Consider the following 23,014-nt stretch of genomic DNA (forward strand, 5'->3'; position numbering starts at 1 on the left):
AGGTGACAAAAAGAGGGGAAGGAGTGTTGGAGGGGGCTTTCCGCTGCAAACTTGAGCAGTGAAACCACTCTGGGGAAGGGTGTAATTTTCTGAAATCTCCCTGGCACAATTTGTATCTTATGCAAAAAGTAGTTACATTTGTGTAGTGTTGCTTGAATTATCTGTGAAGTATTTTGAAGGTGGAAAATGTTTTGTACAGAACTACCAGCTCAAATCTAAAGCCCAAAATCGTATTTGGCATCCAAATGCTCTGTAAAGGGATTTGGCTTTGTGTTATGGCACAGCCCAGAAGATCTTTGTTTTCTGCTTCTAAGCTGCAGCCAGACCCTTGCAAGAACAGCTGATGAGCTTTAGCCTTTATTTAGGCAAAAATCAAAACCAACGCTGCAGCCTAGTCCAAGTTGTTGGCCCCATCTGTCTGTAATCGGAGGGATCTCATGGCAGCTCTGACCTGAAATTGGTGACAGGCTGTTATTAGAAGTGTCCCTCAGTAAATCCCAAGAGCTGTGGATCATAGAAACAGAACAAAAATAACTGCTGTATTTTAGCACATTAATGTGGAGTGCAGAGTCGTCGTTGGTAGTGGTGCTAGGATGTTGTTACGTGCTGTGTGGGTAATGTTTAAACTTGTCACTTATTTTCTTCTGGACAAGGGCTGGGACACCGTATGTCACACCTGCCAACATCTGAGAGTTATTAGTAGGAGCGTTTGAGCCAGAAAAAACGCATGCACCTTGTAATTCTTTTGAAAACCTTTATTCTGGAGGAAGTTTGGTTGGCAAAAGGCGGCCAAATCTTAACGCCCTTGGCTTTCGATGTGGTCTTTGCTGGCACAGAGGAGTGGGTGGCCATCCTACTTCATGAAGTTCAAGCTGGAATAGTTTATAAAAACAAAGCCCCCCCTTCTCCCTGACCTCAGAGTGCGGTGTTTGCCTCGTTCGGCCCCTGTGAAGAGGAGTTGGGGCTCGTTCCCCCTGGCTCCTCTACCCGGCGCACCGGTCCGGCGGGACCCCGCCGAGGGGCCGGGCATTGCCGGCGGGGCCGGGCCTGGCCGCGGGCCGCCAGGTGCCCCTGGGCGGGCGGGCGGCCCGGCCGCGGGCGCCTCTGCCGGGGACGGGCGGCGCTGCCGCTCCCCGCCCAGCGCCTCCCCCGCCCGGCAGCGAGGCGGGCGGGCAGAGGGCGAGGGGCTCGCCGCCGCTCCGGAGCTGCGGCAGCGCAGCCGGCCTGGGCGGCAGCCGGACCTGCCCCCTTCGCCGCCCCGTAGTCCGCCTTCCAGCCCGGCGGTGTGGGGAGCGCCTCGGCCGCCGGTGCCCACCCCGGGCCGCCGCGGCGGGAGAGCCCGCCGGCCATGGAGCTCTCCCTGCGGCTGCTCCTGGCGTCCTGCCTCTCCCTGGGGGCGGCCGGAGAGTTTGACAGAAGGTAGGCGCCGGCTTCCGCGGGGGGAGCGGCGGTGGTCGGGGCCGGCCGGGCCGGGAAGTCGGCGTTTCCTCGGGCGGGTCGGAGCCCCCGCGGGGAGAGCGGAGGGAGCCCGGGCTCTCCCCGGGGCGGGCGGGCGGGGGGCTTCGGCACCTGTAACGGCCCGCGGGCTCCTAACTGCCACCGGACCGCCGGGGCGCGAAATGGCGGCGGGGGGCTCGTTACCGGCCCCCGGGGCTGCCTCCTGGCGAGGCGGGGGCGGCCGAAGCCCTCAGCGAGAATGTCTCTCTCGCCCCCGCCAGCCGAGCAGAGGTGCCCGGGGGCCCGGGCGGGCGGCTGAGGGGCCTGGCCCCCGCGACCCGGTGCCACCCGGTGCCGCTCCCGGGGTTCCCCGTGACGGACTCGCTGGGCCCCGTCCCCCCGGCCTTGGCCCGCGCTAAGCGAGTGCCGGGCATTGCTCGGCAAGCTCAGTACGGGCTTAGGTGTAAAAAGTTTATTGCTCTGGCAGGGTTGCGTCCTGCAAGAATTAAAAACAAAGCAGTTTGCGTGCTGTAAAAATAAAAATAGTTTATTGACGCCTCGAGGCACTTGAAACAGAATACGGTGGAGATTACAACTCAAGTTTTAACACGAATCAAGGTGAAAACGAGTGCTCGGAGAGCGTGTGCCTGGTGGTTGTGCTGAGCCGTGTCAGGTGTAGTGAGCGGCTGTGAGGCGAGTTGGGGAAGGCTTCGTGGGGGCTGCAAGAGCGGGCTGCCCGGCGCAGCTGTTCTGTCTGCGTGTAAATCGGCCAGCGTGATCCCCTCTCCAAGGATTTCTTCTTAGGATTTGTTCAAATGCAACGTTCAGATGATTTCAGCTTCTCATTAAAAAACATTAACGATTTATGTCAATGTTTTGTAATTGCTTGAGGCTGTGGTATCTTTTCCTTGGAACAAGGGAAGACTACAGCTCTCCGTTTGTAGTTAATTTCTGTTTAACAGTTCAGGAAGCTTTCGTTTTGATTTTTTTTTCCTTTAATGTTTTAGTGAGAAAATTTGGCCATATATTGTGAAATAACCCACTGCTGAAACTTTATGATGCCAGTTTATTCCACGCTATAAATTCTATGTTTCCGACTTCTGAAATTATTCAATACTAGCCTGGGAGTGGCAGCAGTGAGCACATTACAAAGCATGTCAGTTTTTTCAGGCTTTACAAAGTTACTCTAATTATCTTTTCCCCTCTTTGCCTATAGTCATTTACATTTTCTGAACTGAACAAAGTATTAATGATAGAAATATCCTAGACTCAGTTTAGAGCAGTTACTATAAAAAAAAAAAAAGGATATATGCCTCCATAGAATCACAGAATCATCTAGGTTGGAAGGGACCTTGAAGATCATCTAGTCCAACCGTTAACCTAGCACTGACAGATCCCAACTACACCATATCCCTCAGCGCTATGTCAACCCGACTCTTGAACACCTCCAGGGATGGGGACTCCACCACCTCCCTGGGCAGCCCATTCCAACACCTAACAACCCGTTCTGTAAAGAAATGCTTCCTAATATCTAGTCTAAACCTTCCTGGGCACAACTTGAGGCCGTTACCTCTTGTCCTGTCACTTATTACTTGGTTAAAGAGGCTCATCCCCAGTTCTCTGCAACCTCCTTTCAGGTAGCTGTAGAGGGCGATGAGGTCTCCCCTCAGCCTCCTCTTCTCCAAACTAAACAACTCCAGTTCCCTCAGCCGCTCCTCGTACGACATGTGCTCCAGACCCTTCTCCATGCATGAGAGGTTTTTGCTGGTCTTTGTCTTTTGTTTTTCTTAATCTAGAATAATTTTAGCTACTTTCAAAATGTTTCACCAGACTTTTTTGAACTGTCTTGTTCAGGTGGCCCAGACAAATAGTCTCCTCCACAGGACTGTGTCGATTTGGAAGTAGAATTGACTGCTGCTGGGGCTGGGCCCGATTGTCGTGGGGACAATGCCAACGTGAGTATCATTGCTGCTGGGGCTTCTAGTCACTTGTAGAAAAGGCTTTACGCACCTAGTCACATCTTTCACATGTTCACACACATTCTTACAATGCAAGGTGTAGGCTTTTGCACGTGTGAGTCTGACTTACTTAGAAGGATGTTGTCACATTAAAATTCTGGCTATTATTAACAGGGCTAAAAATGATTGCAATCAAGCAAGGTAGACTTTAGTTAGGGCAATGAGCATTTGGGAATTTCTGTTTGGTTTCCACTTCATTTCATGCTCTGGTCTAATAGCCTGACGTAACACTATACTGTGTCATGTTACAAGCCCTACAGGGTGAGAATATTGATGTCCAAGAAGGAAACCCAAATTATTGGTATTTCACTTAGAAAGTCGATGGAAATGTTCCAGTTAGTATTAAGTTCAAACATTCTTTCAGTAACACCAAACTAAGGGAATAAATCTGCCTGACAGCATCCTTTTAGTGGGTCACACGTGAAGAGAAACTTCTCTGAGATTCTCACATCTATCTAGAATCTTTGATATGATTGCAGGATAACCAAGTAGATAAGTCTTCATCATTAACTACATCTTCAAAATGTATTCTGTGGTGGCAGCTAGCACTGTGTAGAAGTTAAAGTTGTTAGGAGTGTCATAGAGACCTCAGCTCGTTAAAATTACAGCCTTTGATATTGGAAACACTCACTCGTGTTTTTAACAGTGCATACATGAGTGATATCCCCTAAGTTTTTGCAGAAGTGAACCTATAAATACTGTTCCTCATTTTTTTAAATTTAGATGCAAATATCTGCAAACTAGATAATTTTCTGCCAAGCCATTTTTAAAGTAAAACAGGTATTAAATACTGTAAGTTGCTTAGTCTGCAAGGCTGTGGCTGTAGGTGGCAAATATTAAGATAGAAATAGCATTGGCAATGCAACTGTAGACTCTCAGCAAAGGTTTTGTTCAAATCTGTAAACAGCAAGACAGGCTTCTTCTTTCCTGAGTGTGTTAAAAGCCCACGATGTTTAATAGTATGTAAGATGACTGATAAATAAGCTATGTAAAGTACTTCTGGAGCTTAATATAACATCCCTGATACTGTTTTTTGGTACAGAGTTCTCGGGCTGATACCTCTCAGGCCACACCGTGAATCGTTTTGATTTTTAGGGCTCTAACTGGTAACAAGTAGTCTTTTCCTTGAGCTGAATGTTTATTGAGAAGGAAGGAGAATGTGAAGTAGGTTGATTGAGGCTACTCCAGAGATGATAGAATCTATGTCCTTCTTTCATAATGCAGTTTCATTTGAAAATCATTGAGCATTTAAATGTTTGAGGCTATGAAGGCTTAACTGGCAAGTATCAATAATTCACATTGTTTAAGAAAAATCAACCAAGAACAAAACCAGAAAACCTCAAACACTAAAAGTGCCTCACTGTGGCCCTTTTCTTAGACAAGTCGTCTCCTGTGTTGTGACCATAAATAGCAGCTTATGTCTAGGTGGAAGTCAGTTTCTCACTATTAGCAAGTCTGATTTGGGGTTGCATTTTTATAATCTTGGGAGACAGGAATAGCATAAAGTGATACTGTCAAAAGATTCATAACTGAAGGTTGAAAACAAGTCAAAAACAATAATACACAGAAAGTATTTTTTATTTTTTACTCTGAATTTTGTCAGTAAGGTCATTTGTAGTGCTGCCTTTTTCAGGTACCATAAACGGTCTTCTTTTAAGGCTAAAGCTAGGTGAATTCTCACCTCCTTCCACTGCATTTTAGTCCATTATTCACAGATTTGTTCTCCATGCACATTTCCAAGAAGTGCAGAGATGGATTTTATGTGGTCATCTTGTAGTTGGGACCAGACTTTCAAAAGAATACAGTTATCACTTAGGTGTCTAAATGCATTTTTCCCCCCTTTTTTTCCACACACTGGGTGCTAATAATTCTTGAATCGCTGCTTCAGAAGAGTCACAGATATTTGGGTGAAGACCTTATTTAAAAACTTAGCACCTCCTTCTCGTTTTTAAGTGGGAGCCAAATTCTTAGCAAAATAAAGCAAGAAAATCTGCCCCAGTTGTGGGTGGTGAAAATTCCAGTCATATCAGAGAGTGGGAGATTACACTAAATGAAAGTGAATCTTTCTAGTGTTTGCAGCCAAACAGAAAAACTGTAGTCAACCCTCCACCTTGGGAATGTGGCATTCAGTATGAAGGATTAACCTGGCACAGAAGGCAGCATTCCTGGCCTCAAAGGAAAACTTGGGTGTTTTGCTGTACAAAGGGATATCGCTGAGAAATTTCCAAAAAGCCAAATACACAATTATTTCTCCTGCTTTCTCTGTGGAGAAAGGCAAACCTCTTAGTTCCATCCCTGAAATGAGTGGCATAAATACATGTCAGACTTTTGCTACTAGGTGTACATTTTCTTTGCTGTTTTTAGAATAAATTGTATTTGCACAATGAAAACAAGTATAGAGTCAGGGTTAAAAGTTAGTAGTGAGACCACCTTTACAAATGAGTCCAAAAAATCAAGCTGTAAATATTCAAGCAATAATGCTGAGCTCTTTATTAGTGAGATTGAACTGTTTTTCTCAAACTAGTTTGAGCCATCCTTGGTATGCCTGCAAGTGCTACAGCACCTTTGGACTCTCACCTGCTTACTCATGCATAATTTACTATGTAGGCACTAATTACTCTGAATTTATCTTTCTAACAACAAATGTAAGGTGAGAGCCATGCTGGAGCCAGAGTGTAGCAAGAATATAGGCTGCAATACATCACAGGGTTGTCCCCTGTTACAGAGACCTCTGAACCATGGTGAGCCATGGGTAAGTGATCGCTGACATACCTGGATATGTTTTCTGCTGTCCAGCTGAGCTGTTCCACATGGAAACTGTTAGCTAAACTAGCTTTGGTGAAGTGTGGAGTAATTCCTTTTATATCCCTTTGACTGACAAAGGAGTGCACATAGAACATAATTGTGCTTACTGCTGCTTAGTAACACAAGTCAGCATAACTCAGCTGTCTTTTTTGCTCTTACAAACATGTAGGAAGAAGTTGAAATCAGGCCTTCCTTTAATTTACACACTTCCTTTAAAACATCCTCTGACTCTTGTTAATAAATTACACTAATCAAGACTTGTACATGTAAGGAAGTGCATGTAGGTCTGATCAGTCTGTAAACTTGCTTCCAAAGCCTGTGTCAGCTGTAACATCTCAATTAGTAGAAATAGTCTCTCTTCGGTGACTGAAAGTGTCTTCCCAAATGCCCTTTCCAATTCCAGCAAATGCACTTAGAAGGTGTCCCTCCAACTGAAATATTGAAAACTTTGAAACAGGTTGGATTTTTTTTCTTTCTTGCAGATTGTGAGCACCAGGGTGAGGTTTATGTTTAGGCAACTAGATCCATTTTGAGATTGATACAAATATAACCATATTTTCAAAGGTGCTGAACACACGTAACTCAAATACATTGGCATTTCTTTGTCCTTCTAAACTGAAAATCCATCCACACTTATTTAGTGGCCTAATCTAGATTTAGAACTGTGACTATATTCCATCAGTAACATAACTAAGTAGCTTTTCTGAGGTTTTGATCTGGTATATAAACCAGGTCTGTTAGCTTATTAGTTAAACCTGGTGTGTAAAAAGGCTAATTTGGATGCAGCAGAAATGTTTAACCAACAACTCTTAGTTCATGTGAAGTAACCTCATCATCGGTAGAGTTGATCCTTTACACTGATGGACCCACAGCACCAGTAATATTACTGTTGAAATTAGTAAAAAAGTTGCATGTTGTACCAAGCCTGTGGGATTTACTTGTACCTTAGTAAGTAGTAGTTGGAGTAATAGCTGTAAGTGGGAATAATCACACAAAAGCCTACTTCTGTGAAAAATGGTATGTTGATAAAGTACCTGATGAGATGTGTGTAAAAATAATGCTGTTGTCTTGCATTTTTATGTGTTATCGTGTACACAGCAAAACTATAACCCAGAGCAAAAGTGAGAGTAGAAAGAGTTTCTTCTGGCTTTCTTCTCTCAGAGTAGGGAGTTTTGACTTCCTGTGATAGAGTGTTTTTGGTGAGAGGAGATATCAGCTACATTTTTAATTCATAGCTCCTTTTGCTTTGTAAGGCCACGCTCAGCATCTGTGGTACTGAGTGTGTTGTCCTAGTTCAGAACCCATTCAATGGTTTTTAAAGCATAGAGGGGAAAACCAAGTTGGGGCATGCATCATTGCGTGCATCTTGCAGACATTCACTTTTCTGTGTGCCAGCAGAAAAAATTTGCCTTAGGAAGTTGATTCAATTTTTTTTTTTTTTTTTTTTTTTTAATGTGTTATTCAGCATTAATTTTCATGGTTTGAAATGCCCGGGGGAAGAGAATTTCCAGAGTGGTAGGGCTGGAGCTCAGTTCTTTGGGCTGGATGAGAAATGTCAACTACAAAGTAGAAAACAGTTGTGGCCATTCCTGTATTCTAGCTACAGGTCTAGGAGACCTGCTGAAGCCTGTCATCTCATCCCCCTAATATGATGATTGTGACAGTATTCTGCGGGGATGACTGTCTTCCTGAGTGTTTCTCAATCAAAGGATAATCTGGGCTTTGTCCCAGTGTCTCTGCTAGGTCAGAGGTAGGCCAAGCAGCAGGAAAATCCTTGGAACCACTGCTGACTGACCCTTCCTGATAATCTGGTGTACAGAAATCAGCAGTGACTCTATACTCACATACTGAGCTCTGGAACCTGGTTAGCCTATCAGAAAACTAAAATATGGCATAAGAAATGCACTCATTTCATGTAGAGACTTATGTGAGTAGTAGTGTGAGGCTTTTTATTCTTCAGTATGAAAGTGGAAGTTCTTCCCTTGAGTTTCCAACAGGCCATGCTAGGGGTTATCTGAAAAAGAGTGCTTTTGTGAACATTTTTGCCACTAATCCATCTTGGGTCCCAAAAAGTTATTCTTAGAACTAATGGTCTACTTGCCTTGCTTTTAGCTGGCTCACAAATATCTCTGTAGCTCTTTCAAAAGCTAAAAAAATGAGTGTGTCTTTCACAAACAAAATACACCTGCTTTGTACTTGGCTGCATGTCTGTCTGTAATCGATTTGTATGCTAGTTATATGTAGTCAAGGTACACTACAGGTGTAGGCTGCCTTTTGCTTCAAAATTTCAGCTGCAGTTTAACAGCCAAGAGCTGTAGAAACAGATACTACTTTAACATAAGTTTAAAAAGTTAAGCAAGATTTTTTTTTTTTTTAAAGAAAAGCAATATAAACAGTCTTGAATTCTTATTCTGGATTACAGTTTGGACAACTCCTTTGCTAGAGGTGATGGCAAAAATTACTCCTTTTGCTGTGTTCGCTTATGTACAAAATAGGTTGGATCTGCAGCTTCTGTAAAAGGATGCAGATCTACTGTCAGATCCTCTGTTGGCAGGAGTCTGCATGACTGTTGAAGTCAGCAGAAGGTACTCTGAGATTTTTGTCTGGTGGACAGAAAATTTGACCAACAAGAGATGCTTAACAGGAATAAAATCCCACTGAATGTGGAGTTTACAAGTAATGATGTTATTTGATTACTTCACTCATTTCAATGTTGAATTCTCCTTAATTGATGACGAAGTCTATAAAGCCTGTCTTGAGAAGGGGTAGTGAAGATGAGTGTGCTCTTTCAGAGCATCCATCTGTTGTAACTCCATCTGCTTATCTTCCTGTGCTGAGTGTTCTACCTACAGAGCAAAACCAGAATAGGTCAGCAAAGTAGTTTCCCACCACCTTACACTAAAACCATGAGAACTGGCCTAAAAGCTTAGGGACCCAGCAATCAAGAAGGTATACAGTAAAATAACCCATTAGTAAAAGTATGTCAAGCCATCAGTTTACACCTCCCCTTAGCATTGCATCATTAAAAAAATGTTAATTGAAGGATGTCAGGTTAGCATTTGGATTTAGTCAAACCTAGTAGAAAGCTTACTATTTCAGGAGGTTCTTAGGAGGACCTGCAGGAGAGAGAGGGGAGCTTGTACAAGCTGATGTAGCAGATGCAGGCATAACCAAATGCTTTGCTGGGAACTGTGCATGCTGCTGCCTTCTTACAACTGTTGTTAAGAAACTTACAGTGTCTATGCTGCTGCTCCTGTCCTAATGAGCTTAAAGACTGTGCATCTGTACTGTGCAATCTATTTACAGAAATGCAAAGTGGTGGGAGGTGTGGGTAAGAGGTGGCTGTGCTCTCATTGATGCCTAGAAGGAGATTTTGTATAACCAATGATCATGTTGATGGGAGTTTACACATATAAATCATCTTATACATCAATGGGAGAAGAGGCCATAAGCTGTTTAGGACTTCTGTTTCTTGCACGTAACAATGCTTTCAGTGGAAATGGCAATTCTGTATAGTCCAAGATGCACAAAAATAAAACCATGATTTTGTCAATAATGAGCCAATAACTGGCTTCCAGGAGGCTGACTCACTAGCAGAAACTTCCTTCAAGTCAATGAAAGTTTTGTTACTGAATCTGGGGTTGCAAGAACACAGTCTGTATTAACGCATCATGTTGGCAATGTTTAATTCATACTGATATGCAGCGTGTCTGCTTCTTACAAAATGACCAGTATTTTTGTGCATCCCTGGTACTTTTCAAAGAAAAGGCATTTTATACGGAATTGCAATACTGCTTTAATACTGCTATGCAAGAAAAAAAAAATGAGGTTTTGCTATTTTTATTCAGTTGGTTGGTTTTTTTTTTTCAGTTTAGAAGCTTTATGCTTTTAAAGCAGTTACGACTTTACTATGTTAAAGATACAGTATCCTTTTCCACTTGCCCACTGCATCCCTCCAGCACTTCATACATAGAATAATAGTTTTGTAGTCCAGGTTTTCCCATGGAAATCTCAACAGTAACATGATCTGACCATTTATGACTGTAGTACATTTGTATTTGGAGCTTCTCTCAAAGCGCATCAACAACTTGGGGAGCCTCCCTCCACTGTAACAAATGCTAAGGGACTTTCTGGTTAAAACTAGTTTAAACCAATGTAAGTTGCAGTCACAGCAAACTCTTAAGTGTTGGACACATACTACTTAAAATACAATGAGCTGCTGTTGCTTAAGTCCCAGTCTTTTATAATAAGGCTATGTAGCCTAACAAGCTATGCTGCCAACATTAATTTTATTGGCAAATAAATTGATTTAAAATAAGCCTGAAACGTAAATCTGTGTTTCCATCTTACTTAACTTTTGTAGCATATCTAGTTTCATATGGTAGTAAGAGCTGAAAAGGTCTCTAAGCATTAGTTATAATTTAGATGACATTCAAAATTTAAACATTCTATAAAAGACCAGTAAATTTATATGCCAGCATGTTTATTGATTGCAGATGTTCAGATACTTATAAATGGGTGTAACTTTAATTACTCTCAAATTAGCATCCAGATGCTAACCCTTTATGTTTGCTCTGTGGAGACGCAGCATTAAAAATATATACCTATATTTAAATGAAAGGATACTGTCTCTTTAAGAAAAGCATTTATGTTCTGTTGATGGAAACATTGAACCTAAACCCTGAAACATGAGCATTTTTACAACTATGCACCGTATGAAACATGACAAAGTGTAGCTCCTTATTTGATTGAATAAGAATAGCATCACGCCATTACATTTAATTACTCCTATGTATCAGAATGTGTTTGTTAAATCTTATAATGAAATACTGATGTAAGGTATTTCCATTTTTAAATGTGTACCAGAATTTTTTTTTATTTCAGAAAAGCTCTGAATGTTGAATGTGTGTAAGTCTCCAGGAATGTAACAAGTTGATAAAAACCCCAGCCAAGCCCATCCTCCTTACAGGAAAAAAAAGCTGGAATTTCTTTTTTTGGATATTTGTTTTGCAGCTTTCTACGTCTTAAGGCAGAGAATAGCCAGCCTAAGGTGCCAGCCCAAAGGTTAGCTGAACATATTTCTTGAAATAATTTTGGCAAGGTTATGACTTGGAGTTATGGCCTCTAAGTCGTAAGTTTACGTGAACACTATAATACTGTGACAAGAAGATGTAGATGCTCTCTCTTTTTTTTTTTTTTTTTTTTTCTTTTTTAAACATTTGGTCTGGGGAAGATGAGGGGGGAAGGAAATTAACAGGGCTGTTTTATCCGTCACCTATCCGATGAGATACATATTTTCTAAACTATTGCACTTTTCCCTTTTCATTCTTTTCCTTTTTCTTTATTTTACCCTCAAGCCCCAGGAAATATTTTTTCCTTCCTGCAAATTGTTTATACTCCCAGCATCATATTTACAAGCTGTCAGACCTAGGAGGCCTAATTTGCTTTCACAGTATTGAATTGTGTGCAGTGGGACGTTAGTTTGGGATAGCTGAAGCACTTATTGCCCCCCGTTGCCTGCTTTGCACCTCCACTACAGGTTATCATTCCCATGACAGGGAAACTTTACAGCCCTTGGTCTACAGCAGTGTGCAACCTAAAATGTTAGAGTGAAATGAAATCAATGCTGGTTTTCATTGGTATCCAGGGCTGCAGTCTGCTGGTGCTTAGGAATTGCTGTGTCTTGTTTACCTATCCCTGTGGCAGGAGTACCAGTCTTTAGAAAGGGGGGCAAAGCAATCAGGTGTTCATCTGTCCCTGAAAGTCAGATTTGTTACTGTGATACAGAAGTTACTCTGCTGAAACCAGTTGGTGTTATATTCTAATAAATAAAATAGCAATAGGGTCCAGTTTGTTTTCTGCCACCACACCTAGAGACACTCATCATAGTCTGCTTGTGCCTGATGGAATTCGGTAGACACACAGAAAGACTCGGGTGACAACAGGCATTTGAGATGATAGAGCACCATTCTTTAAGCAATTATGAGCCACTTGAAATGCAAACATGGAAAGATTGACAAAACCTGAAATATTTCTTGCTTTTCTAATTTTGCATTGTGCTAGATCAAATTTTTACTGATTTTTAAAAAGACTATTTAAGTGCATGAGCATTAGATTAACTTTCACTGGCTTCATTAAATCCTATTGATTTCAGTGTTACCCATGCTTAAGTTATGCATACTTTTAAGTGCCGTTCTGAATAGCAAGGCATTCATGAAGCAGGGTCTGGATTTGTGTATGCAGTTTAGAAACACATTTGGCAGCAGTCATAGCCAAGCAAAGAATTCGCTGCAATCAACAGCCCACACTGGTTGCAGTTTGTCATGTTAATGTGCTGTTACCAGAATCATATGTGCAAACTGAGTAACTGATTTACCCAGGCAAATGTAGTAGTTGTGCATGAAAAATTAGGAGCCGCTTACTTAATGGACCAGTATGTTTTAGATAGAAGCTTAAGCATGCGTTTTGACATTTGTTATCATGAATGTTACAAGCAAGCACACGTAATTTGTGAAAAAATATTCAGGCATTAGATACTACCGTTTTATCTGATGATATTATCAGTCTCTAGTTACAGAAGTTGGTCAAGGACCCTTATTATCTTTTAAAATACACAGGAATGTTTTGCGTATGAAATTATCTGAAAATTAATACCCAGATGCCCTAGTCAGGCTTATTAAGGTCTGCAGAGATATATGCTGTGACTGCTAATACACTTATTTGGGAAGCAAAGTTATTTTTTCAGAAGTAATTCTGTAATGTGAGTTATGGGTATGACATGTTTTTACCACCTGCTGGTAACTGTGTGGCAGGTTAAGCTTTATGCATTCTCCTGCATTTGTATGTAGTTGAACAAAAAAGAAATATGTAACTCTGAAAGAGCTGCAGTGATTTATTTTACAAATTAACTCATCCTAGATTGAAATTACTGTGAATAAGGGAGGTTTATTTTCCTTAGTGTGTGCTTGTGCAATTGCATAATTTGCAAAGAATTGCAAAAAGTAAATAGAGACAGACATGAGCTGAAGCTGGCTCTGAGGAGGAGAAGTATAGAACTTGAGGTTGTAGTCTGTTAGCACCACAAGAAAAAGCGAGCCAGTTTCAGATGAAGGATGAAGCTTAGAGGAAATCTTGTTTCACCAACATGCAAGTCCTGTTCTAAAGTTGGCACTGGGGGAATGTAAGTAGTGATTTTAAGATTGGAAGTCTGCTCTGCATTCAGCAGTGTAAGAGGATCCAATAAAGGTTTGTGAAGCTGAATAGGATGTAATCATCTCTAGGCTGATGCACAAATTACTTCCTGTGTTTTCGCAAACTGAATTTTAAGGAGCTGGGATTTAGAGTCAGAATAAATAAGGGGCTATGTGTTATTTGGGAAGAGAGGACAGAAACAAGGCCGTTCAGGCAGATGGTCAACATCATTTCTTTCAGATGCAGGTATTATGCGTATTTTTAGACTTCAGAGAGGTGAAAATAGAAGTTCAAGGACAGGTTGGACATCTGCAGTCTGGCATTTTGAGGCAGATTTGAGTGGAGGGATGCAGAAAAAGCAGTTAAAGACTTTGAGGGCAACTTCTATCAATAAAACTGTCTTGTGGGCATCATGCAAGAAAGAAAATGCAAGGAAGACGAAATAAGTATTAAGGAACAGAAACTTAAGAGGCAAAGCAGAGAAAAAGAATTTAAGAATTACACACAGAATTCTATTCAAGGCTGTTTTGATGAAAAATGTAGCTAGGAGTGTTGGAAAACCAAAGAATTAAACTGGTAGTGATACTCCACAAAGAAAGGTCAGGGATTTCCATTGCTGGCCACAAACAAAGAGGAGTAGTTAGGCAGGTAGGAACCAGGCAGTGCAACTGTCTGGTTAGGATTCCACCGAACAGTGTTTGGTAATCAAGAAATAAATCATTAACATTAAAATTCTATATGAGAAGAAATAGAGGGGACAGCATGTGGTAGTCATCCATGCCCTCAAAAGGTGGGCAGTGTAGTGCAGAGGAACTGACAAAACCTGAGGGGGGACTTCCAAAGCACTTCTGAGGGAACTGTGTGCAGGGAGAAAATACAGATTAAAATTAAAAACCCCAACATTATAGACCCATAATGAATTGATTGAATGTGTTTTTCATTTATAGTATTTATGCAACAATTAAAAAATAATAATTCAGAATGATTGAGTCATGCTCAGACACTACCAGTAGCTAGTAGTGGCTGGGAAGATTGGTGGCTTCTGGCTTTTATGTGAGCGTAACATGTGCTAACAGCACGTGCATTTCACCAGAAATTCTTTCTCCCTCTCGCTCACACTTGAAAAAAGTTCCCAACCCTAAACCCAAACCACTCATTCATGTTTCAATTCCTTGTGTTATTTTTACAGGAAGTTTAATTTGTCCTAAAGTTTAAGTGAGACTTAAAATGTGGTATTTATCACCTTATTTTGGAGGAAAAGGTAGTTCTTGCCAACCTTTAAAATAGGTACTGTGTTAGATTTATGGCCAAATAAAAGGCTTTAGGATACCTCCTTGCCTCCATTGAAGTTGGTGGGAACTGAGACAGAGTAAGTCTTCACATCTGGCCCCCCAAAAAATGAAAAGTGTTCAAACTGCAAGGAATAATCATGAGACCAGAGTTTATTTGCTGATACCTCTTTTATGTATTAGGCAACAAAATGAAATGGAAAGTTTAATTGCAGTTTTATTCTATGGCCTAGATAAATAATCAGCAGTTGACTAAAGATGAAAATAGCTGTGCTTAGGAGATTTATTTCTGTCTCAGTCCACATTACTATGCGATGGGAGTGCCAGTTTAAATGCTTTCAGAGAGGAATCTTTGGAGAAATGGTAGGTTGTTGTTGATATTGATTCAATAATGAATTAGCAATCTTTTTTTTAGTGGCACTTGTCTATACAAGTGTACTTCTATCTTCTTTTTAAACAATTACCATTATAAAGAGTAGAAAGTTTTCGCTTCTCTTTGGCAACCTTTTCAGACTCTTACCTTCTGGCCTTCATTGCCTTAAATGTGTAAGAGAGTGGTTTTTCTCACCCTGGTGTAACTCTCCACTGTCTACATTTCCTTCTTGCCTAGTAGGGAAGTGAGTGTTACGTAGCAGACTGAAGTCCATGGACATGGCTTATTTCAGTCATGGTAAATGTGAGTTGATTGGAGGGAAATGGTGTTGTGTTGGTTCTTGTGGTCAGTTGTGGGGGAATTTTTTAATTGTCAAGACGCAAAGAATATTAGTTAGGAGGCTTTATTCCCCACTACTTATGAGTCTAATTGTGTTAAAAAAAAATGGGTAAACTCTATGTGTTTGTGTGTGAGCAGGGCAACTGAAATCTATATTCTATTCTATTCCTATTCTATCCGGAATTTTGTAAGAAATTAAGTAGAGTTGAAAATTCAAAGAAAAAACCCAGTCGCATCAGCATACATAGTGTATGCCTAGATTCATACCAAACAGCTGAAATAATTACCTGCTATTAAAAGAAATTATGAAAGTCAGGCTCAAGCTTATTTTTATACCTGAATCTCACTGTTGGCCACATTCGAATGGAGCCCTTCAGGAGTCAGCGAGTGTGTATGTGCTGCTGTGCAGGGGCAGCTCCTCCTCTGGAGAAGGGAGTATTGGCAAGGTGCAGGTGGCAGAGCCTGAGCCAGGGCACCCCTCTGGGCCTGGTGGTAGAGGTCAGAGGGAAGGGCGTATAGATGTTGCCGATGGAACCCCAGCCAGGTGTGCAGGCTGGGCTGGACACCGTCTCCTTACGTTCTGAGCACTGTGCAAAGTCCTGTTTGAGTGAATGGGAGGATGTACAAATTGCTTGGTGAGGGTGGCTTGATTCCTGATAGGAAATGCTGTGGGATGTGTCTGTGGTGTTGGCAGAGCTATGGATGTTGCTAAGCTTACTGCAAAGCACTTCTCTTGTGTATAGAAATTCTTCAGTTGTTACATTGTATTGAATTTCAGCACCTGTGTATAGCATAATACTTAAGTAGCCAAAGTGCACAGAATGTATGCTAATAAACAGGATTTCTTCAAGCACAGTGTTTGGCAGTAAACATAGGTTTCCAAATACCTGTTTAATGTGTAGAAAAAGAATTTTATGATGACTGACTTTATGGATAGTGGTTTGCTAATCACTAGGAAACTGTCCTTGTGGTAGTAGAGACTCTTGAGCTGTAGACTGCCGATGGGCTGAGATGTCCTTTAATTGAGACTTTTAAAACAAGAGAGACATATCTGTCATGTGATTTAAGTGCATTTCTTAGTTATATCTTGAGACTAGGAGGTAGACGAGATCAGGAGTTACCCATCTTTATGTCATACAAGACATTAAATACTGCATTGTATGGTGCTGAGTTTACTGAGATGTATTGGACTAGATGGTCTCTTGAAGATCCCATAGATCCGATTGCTAGATTTTATAACATGGCCTGTTACATGTTTCATATCTGTATTTGTTTTAAACAAATGCTAATACGTGATTTTTGTTCTAGTACGATATCTGACCTACTTGGTTAACAGATAATTAAGCAAAACATCTGATTCCTAATACAAACGTATTTGACCCTCTGAATTAGAGGAACATTTTCATTTCTAAATGAAATGAACATATCATTTATTTCATTACCAAATTTTATAAGGCTTTTCATCTTTAAGTATGAGATTGTTTCTTCCTCTATCTGAGCTGCTGCTAATTTACAATCTATGCAATTGAGGGAGTGACCAAGACTTTTAAAAACTCAGATAAAATAACATTGCCACAGGTCCAGTTCCTCAACTGTAACACTTCACAGCAAGTTGATCCCATGGTGCTTTGTGTTTTTTAAAGAGTAATTATTACCTAACTGTATCCCACTCCACAATATGGATTTTCTCGAAAGTGCCATTGAAATTTCATGGAAGCTTTCAAAAACATATTTATAGTAATTTCTGTTTCTCTGCTGTAGTTTAGATCACAACTTTTTCTTTTTCCCCAGTGGCTTCAAAGTCATGATGTTGGTCTTCATAGTCTGTTTTGCCTCCATCACCTCTAATTAGACTTGGGTCTATGGTGTCAGGAATATGAGTCTCAGTGTCTAAATGAGCTTTTACACAAAGATGATCTCTTTTTCTGTTTATGACCATAACGATTAAAAAAGAATTAATTGTTTCCAGGTACAATGTTCTAGAAGTTTTCCATGATGTATCAGTTGCTCTTCAGTCAAATCTGTCCATTACCCAAGGGCCTACTTGTTGAAACATACCTTTTAGTAGTCTAAGCAGTCCCTTTTCCTAACACTTTGAGAGGTGCTTCTGAACCTGAATCCCTTTTCTTTGTTTTTTGACAGTGTTTATTGGAAAAAAAAATAAATTCATTAACTAGAAACATCTCTCTCTGTTGCCTTTTAAGATATTTCTTAAGATAGTTTTCAGAAAGAGACTGAACCATCATGTTAGGAAGATCTGTCAAGAGCAGTGCTGTAGATTGAAAACAAAGTTTTATGTTCTCAGGGCATATCACTGGCCATATCTATACATATATAACATTTAAACAAAAAAATGCCCTGATAATAAAGGGCAAATACAGTCCTAAAACTGAAGCAAACTCTTCCTATGCTAACAATAGCTTCTGTGGATGCATTTGTGGGAATTGCTGATTCTGGATGATTTGAATCTTATGGAAAAGATTTTAGAACATAAGAGATGTGTTTGCATAGTTCTTCCACAACCAAAACTAATCTCTTGTGTCTGTTTCAATTTTATTTAATTCAACCCTGTTGAACGTCTTGGCTAGAATGCAAGCTACATTTCTGAGTGCGTTCTGACAGATTTCTGTTAAATTACATCCTTAATACATCCAGTTTCATGATACAGCCTGTTGTCAGATTAATTAATATTACAGCTGGATCTTGTTAGTTACTCTGCAAATTCCAAAAGATACTGTTAGTTTAGAAAATGAACTTAAAGCCAGGGTAAATAGTAAATCCTGATTACAGGGTATTCAAGTTATGCCACCCTCTGATTTCTGTCTAATTTGTGTCCGTGTTGCTTAAACAGTAAGCTCACCAGAATTTTGCATCAGCATTTTGTCATATAATGATAAACAGTATTTTAAAGCATAGTAAATACTTCAGTTTTCCAGTAGGTTGAAACAGTATGCTTAGTAATAGGAAGATGTTTCTAATAAAAAAGACTTGGAAATATTATTTAAAATTTTCAGCTGTAAAAGGGTTTCCAGAGTTATGCAGGATTTGTTACACTCTGAAAATATTCCTGTTAGCTAAACCTACATCACTAAAAATACATTTGTGTGTGAATTCTTATATTTCTTCAGAAGCAACGCTTGTTTTATTATTGAAGTTTAAAAGTTTGTTTTATGAATTTTATTTGTGTTATATTGAGAGAGATACCAAAAAATGGCTTCCTAACTAGTATTTTTTGGAGCTCTGTATTTATACTCCATTTGGGGAATTAGAAATTGCCTGGCAAATTTGACTCTGGAAGCAGAATACACCATAACTTCACATTCTGAGACTGTATCTGTACCGCAGGTTGGGTAATAAATGCTTGAAATATCTGAGTAGAAGTGACTTGGATGAGCGCAGTGATAAAGCAGCATATTACAGTTGATGTTGCTTTTGCTTTTACTCAGTCCTTTTTTCCTCCAAAAGAAAAAAAAGAAGTAATTCCCATGCCAGAATCCAAACACCCAAAAGGGAGAGATTCAGGCAAAACATTGCTTAATGAGGGAGTAAAGAGTGTTGCCTTATAGAGGAAAACAGTGAATGTGGGGATCTGTGCTACTGCTATGGCTTTGTTTGTCACCTCTGATATTGGCATATACATTTCTGTACAGCTGGGGCATATTCCAGGTTTACCAAATTTAATGACATGAATCATAGTACATACATACATAGAGCAAGTGAAGGCACATTGCCTGCTTGCTGATTAGGTATTGAATGGGTTTAATATCCCAGAAACAGCACAGTGTAGTGTTGTACAAAGACTACTACTAAGTATCTCACTCTTCCCACATGTATTGGGGTGGTGGCTGTTTTTGGAAGTGCACCTGGTCTTTGAACAGCGATATTTGAGGAATATAATGATGCTGAAGGGAAGTACATAAATGGTACTGTTTGTTAGGTTGTTGCCATGTTTCAAAGTAAAGCACTGTCAGCCATGACTGAAGTGGAAGGATAACGAGTATTCCTCTATTTACAGCTATATGCCAGCCAGGATGTAAACATGGTGAATGTGTCGGGCCAAACAAGTGTAAGTGCCACCCAGGATACACTGGAAAAACCTGCAACCAAGGTAAGAAAGTGAAGTCCAAGAAAGAGAATTTCTTCTTGAAATTGACAAAGTATTGTTAATCCCTCTCCCCACAAATGCTGTGTGCGTCATCTGCATTTATAGGGTCATGAACTCATATACCAGGTCTGTTACTGCTGTAGCTATTCTGATATTGGGACTGACATTTGTAGAGAGAATGACATCTGCAGTGGGATAACACAGGGGAAAAATTGCTTTCATTGAGATGAAATCAGTGAGTTTAGTGTAAAGGATGCATTTACATGCTCTCCTGAATCTGAATCAAATTACTTCAATCTTGTGGTCAGGATTGTTATTTTATAAAGTCACAATTTTCAGGTTTGGATAGTGAAATAGTATTTGTTCAATTAAAAAAAAATTCATTCACGCATTTTCATTTTTGTGTCTCTAATCCTGAACTAGTTAGGTAGGCATAAATTGTAGTGCATATGTAGGAGTTGGAAACATAAAGTGTTCTCTTCCTGAATTATTAATATAGTTTTATTGTGCTATTTTTGCCAAAAATGATCTCCAAACATGTAATGGTATAAAGATCATAGAGTATAAACAGAATTGTAGTACATGATTTATTAGATTTTGATGCCTAAGACATGGTCACATACAAAGATATCTCAGTAAGACTGTTTTCTTTTCCAGTTGTCTCAGCCTACAGAAAAAGTTCAAACATTTTCTGAGAGTGCTGAGGAAGTATGGTAGAAAAGTGTGACATTCAGAACTATGTTGTTCAAAAATGTACCTTGATGTTTGCTAACCTTCTTTTGACATGTTGATTTTAGAGTGAATAATTTTCTTTAAAAATAGATACATATTTATTTTTAGATTTACTAATCCTTCCCAAACTGATGTGGAAATGAAAGTTGTATTTATCAGTTTTGTTTTAAACTTAATTTATTCTGTCATCTCTCAGATTAGCCTGTCTCCTTTCTCCTTTACTCTGGGCTGACATTTTAAAGTATGGGCTGTTACGATTTTATTATTCTACACCTGTTTTGGTCAGTCTGGAACTTTTTTAGAAAACAGTGCAGTGAACTAACAGTTGTTATATGTATATGTAACAGTTTTTATTTGTACTAATAACTTTAACAATATCAAAAGAATGCTATGCAAATTGCTGGAGGCAGCAGTCTTAATCTCAACTATCTGCTTTCCACTAAATGCTAAGGAAGGAAAAAAAAGTGGTGATAAATGATTAAAAGAAGCATTTTAGGCAGTATTGATCAAATGTTCTTGCATGGTATTGGTGGCAAAGTTGTCATGACAGATATGCGTGAGGTTTCCGAGGTGCCTGCTGACTGTGGTGTCCCAGATGTACACCAGTTCAGGTGACTACATCCTATAGCTATTTTACTATATGGTGAGACCTCTGAGCTGTTTCTGGGGTCAGGGTATGCGTTCTTCCCATGTGTTGATTCCATGTTTAGGTGAGACCTGAAAGTGCATAGTGGATGCAGAGCCTGCTTTTGCTGGGAGGAAATTCAAATTGCACAGGATGAGTGTGACCTATGTTGTTATACCTTAATATAGCACCTGTCCTGTCCATGGGCCATTTTTCTCATTTCTGTTGTAGAATCATAATTAGTAATAACAGAAAGTAATGGTGTTGACAGAAGAAATGGTGGAGTTTGCCTGCAGAGGTGGAAGTCTTTCTAGGATGTATGATGATGCCTGGATGCTTGTCCTTTTCTAGTGGCACTGCGGCTGCTGTGGCAATCTAGACCTCGCTTTAGGTCACTCAGAAGTTAGGATTAGCCGTTTCTTCTTTTAGTATGTTGCTATCATCAGCAATTCAATTGCAGTGACTTTGCACAAGAGCTAACCATGTGCTCTCCCCACAGCATTCAAATCTCCTGAGCAGCTTTAGTGTTTCCCTTCTAGCTTTTTGATCCCAGCTTTACAGCTGTAACCAGTTAAGAAGAAGCTGAACAATGTGAAAGAAAATACCCTGTGCCACCTCTCTAATTTATAGTGATAATAACAGAACTAATACTTCTTTCAAAATGTGTTCATCAGAAAATTGATACCTGATCTTCAGTAAGATCTTTGTTCACAGACGAATACAAATGGTTGAAAACTTGTGATTTTTGCTAGTAATCTAAGGCATATGCAGGTTAACTTCATGTAGCTGGGAAAGGTTGTCTTCATGCAAAGAATGTAAGGCTGCTCATCTGTAACTTGGTATCTTCTTACCCTGTTTGTTCCAGGAACATGATGCAAAGTTTGTTACTTTCTCTTTGTAATACAATTCTTGCCAGCACTTGAGATATATATATATGTATGTATGTATTTTATTTTTTTTTAAATGATGAAGTAATGCATATTACAAAGATCTGGTAATTTCATTTTTATTATGCCTTCTTCCCATCCTGTGAAGATGAGCAGCCATATACAAGTCCACCTGGTCAGAGCAGTGAAGCACTTCTCTTCCTCCCTCTGGATCATCATGCAAGAAATATAGCATCAAGGGGTGAGATGGACCTGTATTTCAGGTGGCGTGCTCCTTCTACCTGCACGGCTTGAAACAGTAATACAGTTTCTTGCAAAGGGGTTGGAGGGTAATAGATGATGGCTGTGCTGCAGAACCTGAACCTGCGTGTCATTAGCATGCAGAGCAAAAAATTTATTGCATTTCCTTGATGCTGTGCGCCTTTATTCTGAAGAGACTTGACTCTCCACCATACTTATGGTTGCAACTTGCTTTTGTTACTTTCCTCTGCTCTTCTTTCAGGGCCTGTGCTTTGTTTCTGAATTCCCCTTTAAAGTGAGAGTGATGGAAATTCTTTATCAGGTTAGGTAAAGACAAAACTGTGATTTACATAAAGCTGGAAGTTGAAGAAAATGAGGACTGTTAACTTCTGCATTTGGCAGCTGTTCATTAATCAGACTAAGTGATGTGAAGAAAACTCTCTTAGGGTGATACAAATCTCCAGTCATAAGTTTGACATGATAGTGTGATGATGACAGTTGCTGGAAATGAAAGCTGATCTACTGTTTATAGTATGGTGATAACAGTTTAATTTTTCATTTGGTTTCTGATCCCTGGTTTTCTCTTTTCAAAATCTGAGTAAATTTGGTATTGAGTATTTGACCTTTGTGTTGCCTGATCCAAGTTAGATAATAGGCAGAAAAAGGCAGAGAAGGTGTGAGTGATGGAGTTTTCTGCAGAAGCTAAATAAAGAAAATACCAGTGTATTGCATCTTCCTAGGAGTTAGTGCCCCATTGTTAAGTGTGCCCTAAAGTCAGTCATTACCCAAGATCTTGTGTGGTGCCACACAGTAGTCAAAGAAGTCACATCCGGATTTGCCAGCATAGCACTCTTGTCCTTCCCTTACATTCACATTTTCATTTCATTTCTTTAAAAATAAAATACTTGTGCTCAGCAGCCTGTGCTTATGTTACAGACCTGCTTTCCATCGTGTCCAGAATTGTTATTCTGCT

The 23,014-nt window shown here is 40.1% G+C and overlaps 1 protein-coding gene across 3 annotated transcripts in view; it reads left to right on the plus strand.

Annotated features, from left to right (window-relative positions):
- The first annotated feature begins 1,159 nt into the window (after positions 1-1,159).
- Positions 1,160-23,014, plus strand: part of NPNT (nephronectin) — a 54,747-nt gene continuing 32,892 nt past the window's right edge. For 2 of the 3 annotated variants that reach the window (XM_074866871.1, XM_074866873.1), the window contains exons 1-4: positions 1,160-1,419; positions 3,292-3,392; positions 11,274-11,324; positions 19,468-19,560. In XM_074866871.1, the coding sequence (XP_074722972.1) occupies positions 1,349-1,419; positions 3,292-3,392; positions 11,274-11,324; positions 19,468-19,560 (316 nt within the window). In that variant the 5' untranslated portion in view covers positions 1,160-1,348. The remainder of the gene's footprint in view (positions 1,420-3,291; positions 3,393-11,273; positions 11,325-19,467; positions 19,561-23,014) is intronic. The other variant, XM_074866872.1, reaches the window with a different exon arrangement.

This window comes from Strix uralensis, chromosome 4, assembly GCF_047716275.1.
Source record: "Strix uralensis isolate ZFMK-TIS-50842 chromosome 4, bStrUra1, whole genome shotgun sequence".
NCBI lineage: Eukaryota > Metazoa > Chordata > Aves > Strigiformes > Strigidae > Strix > Strix uralensis.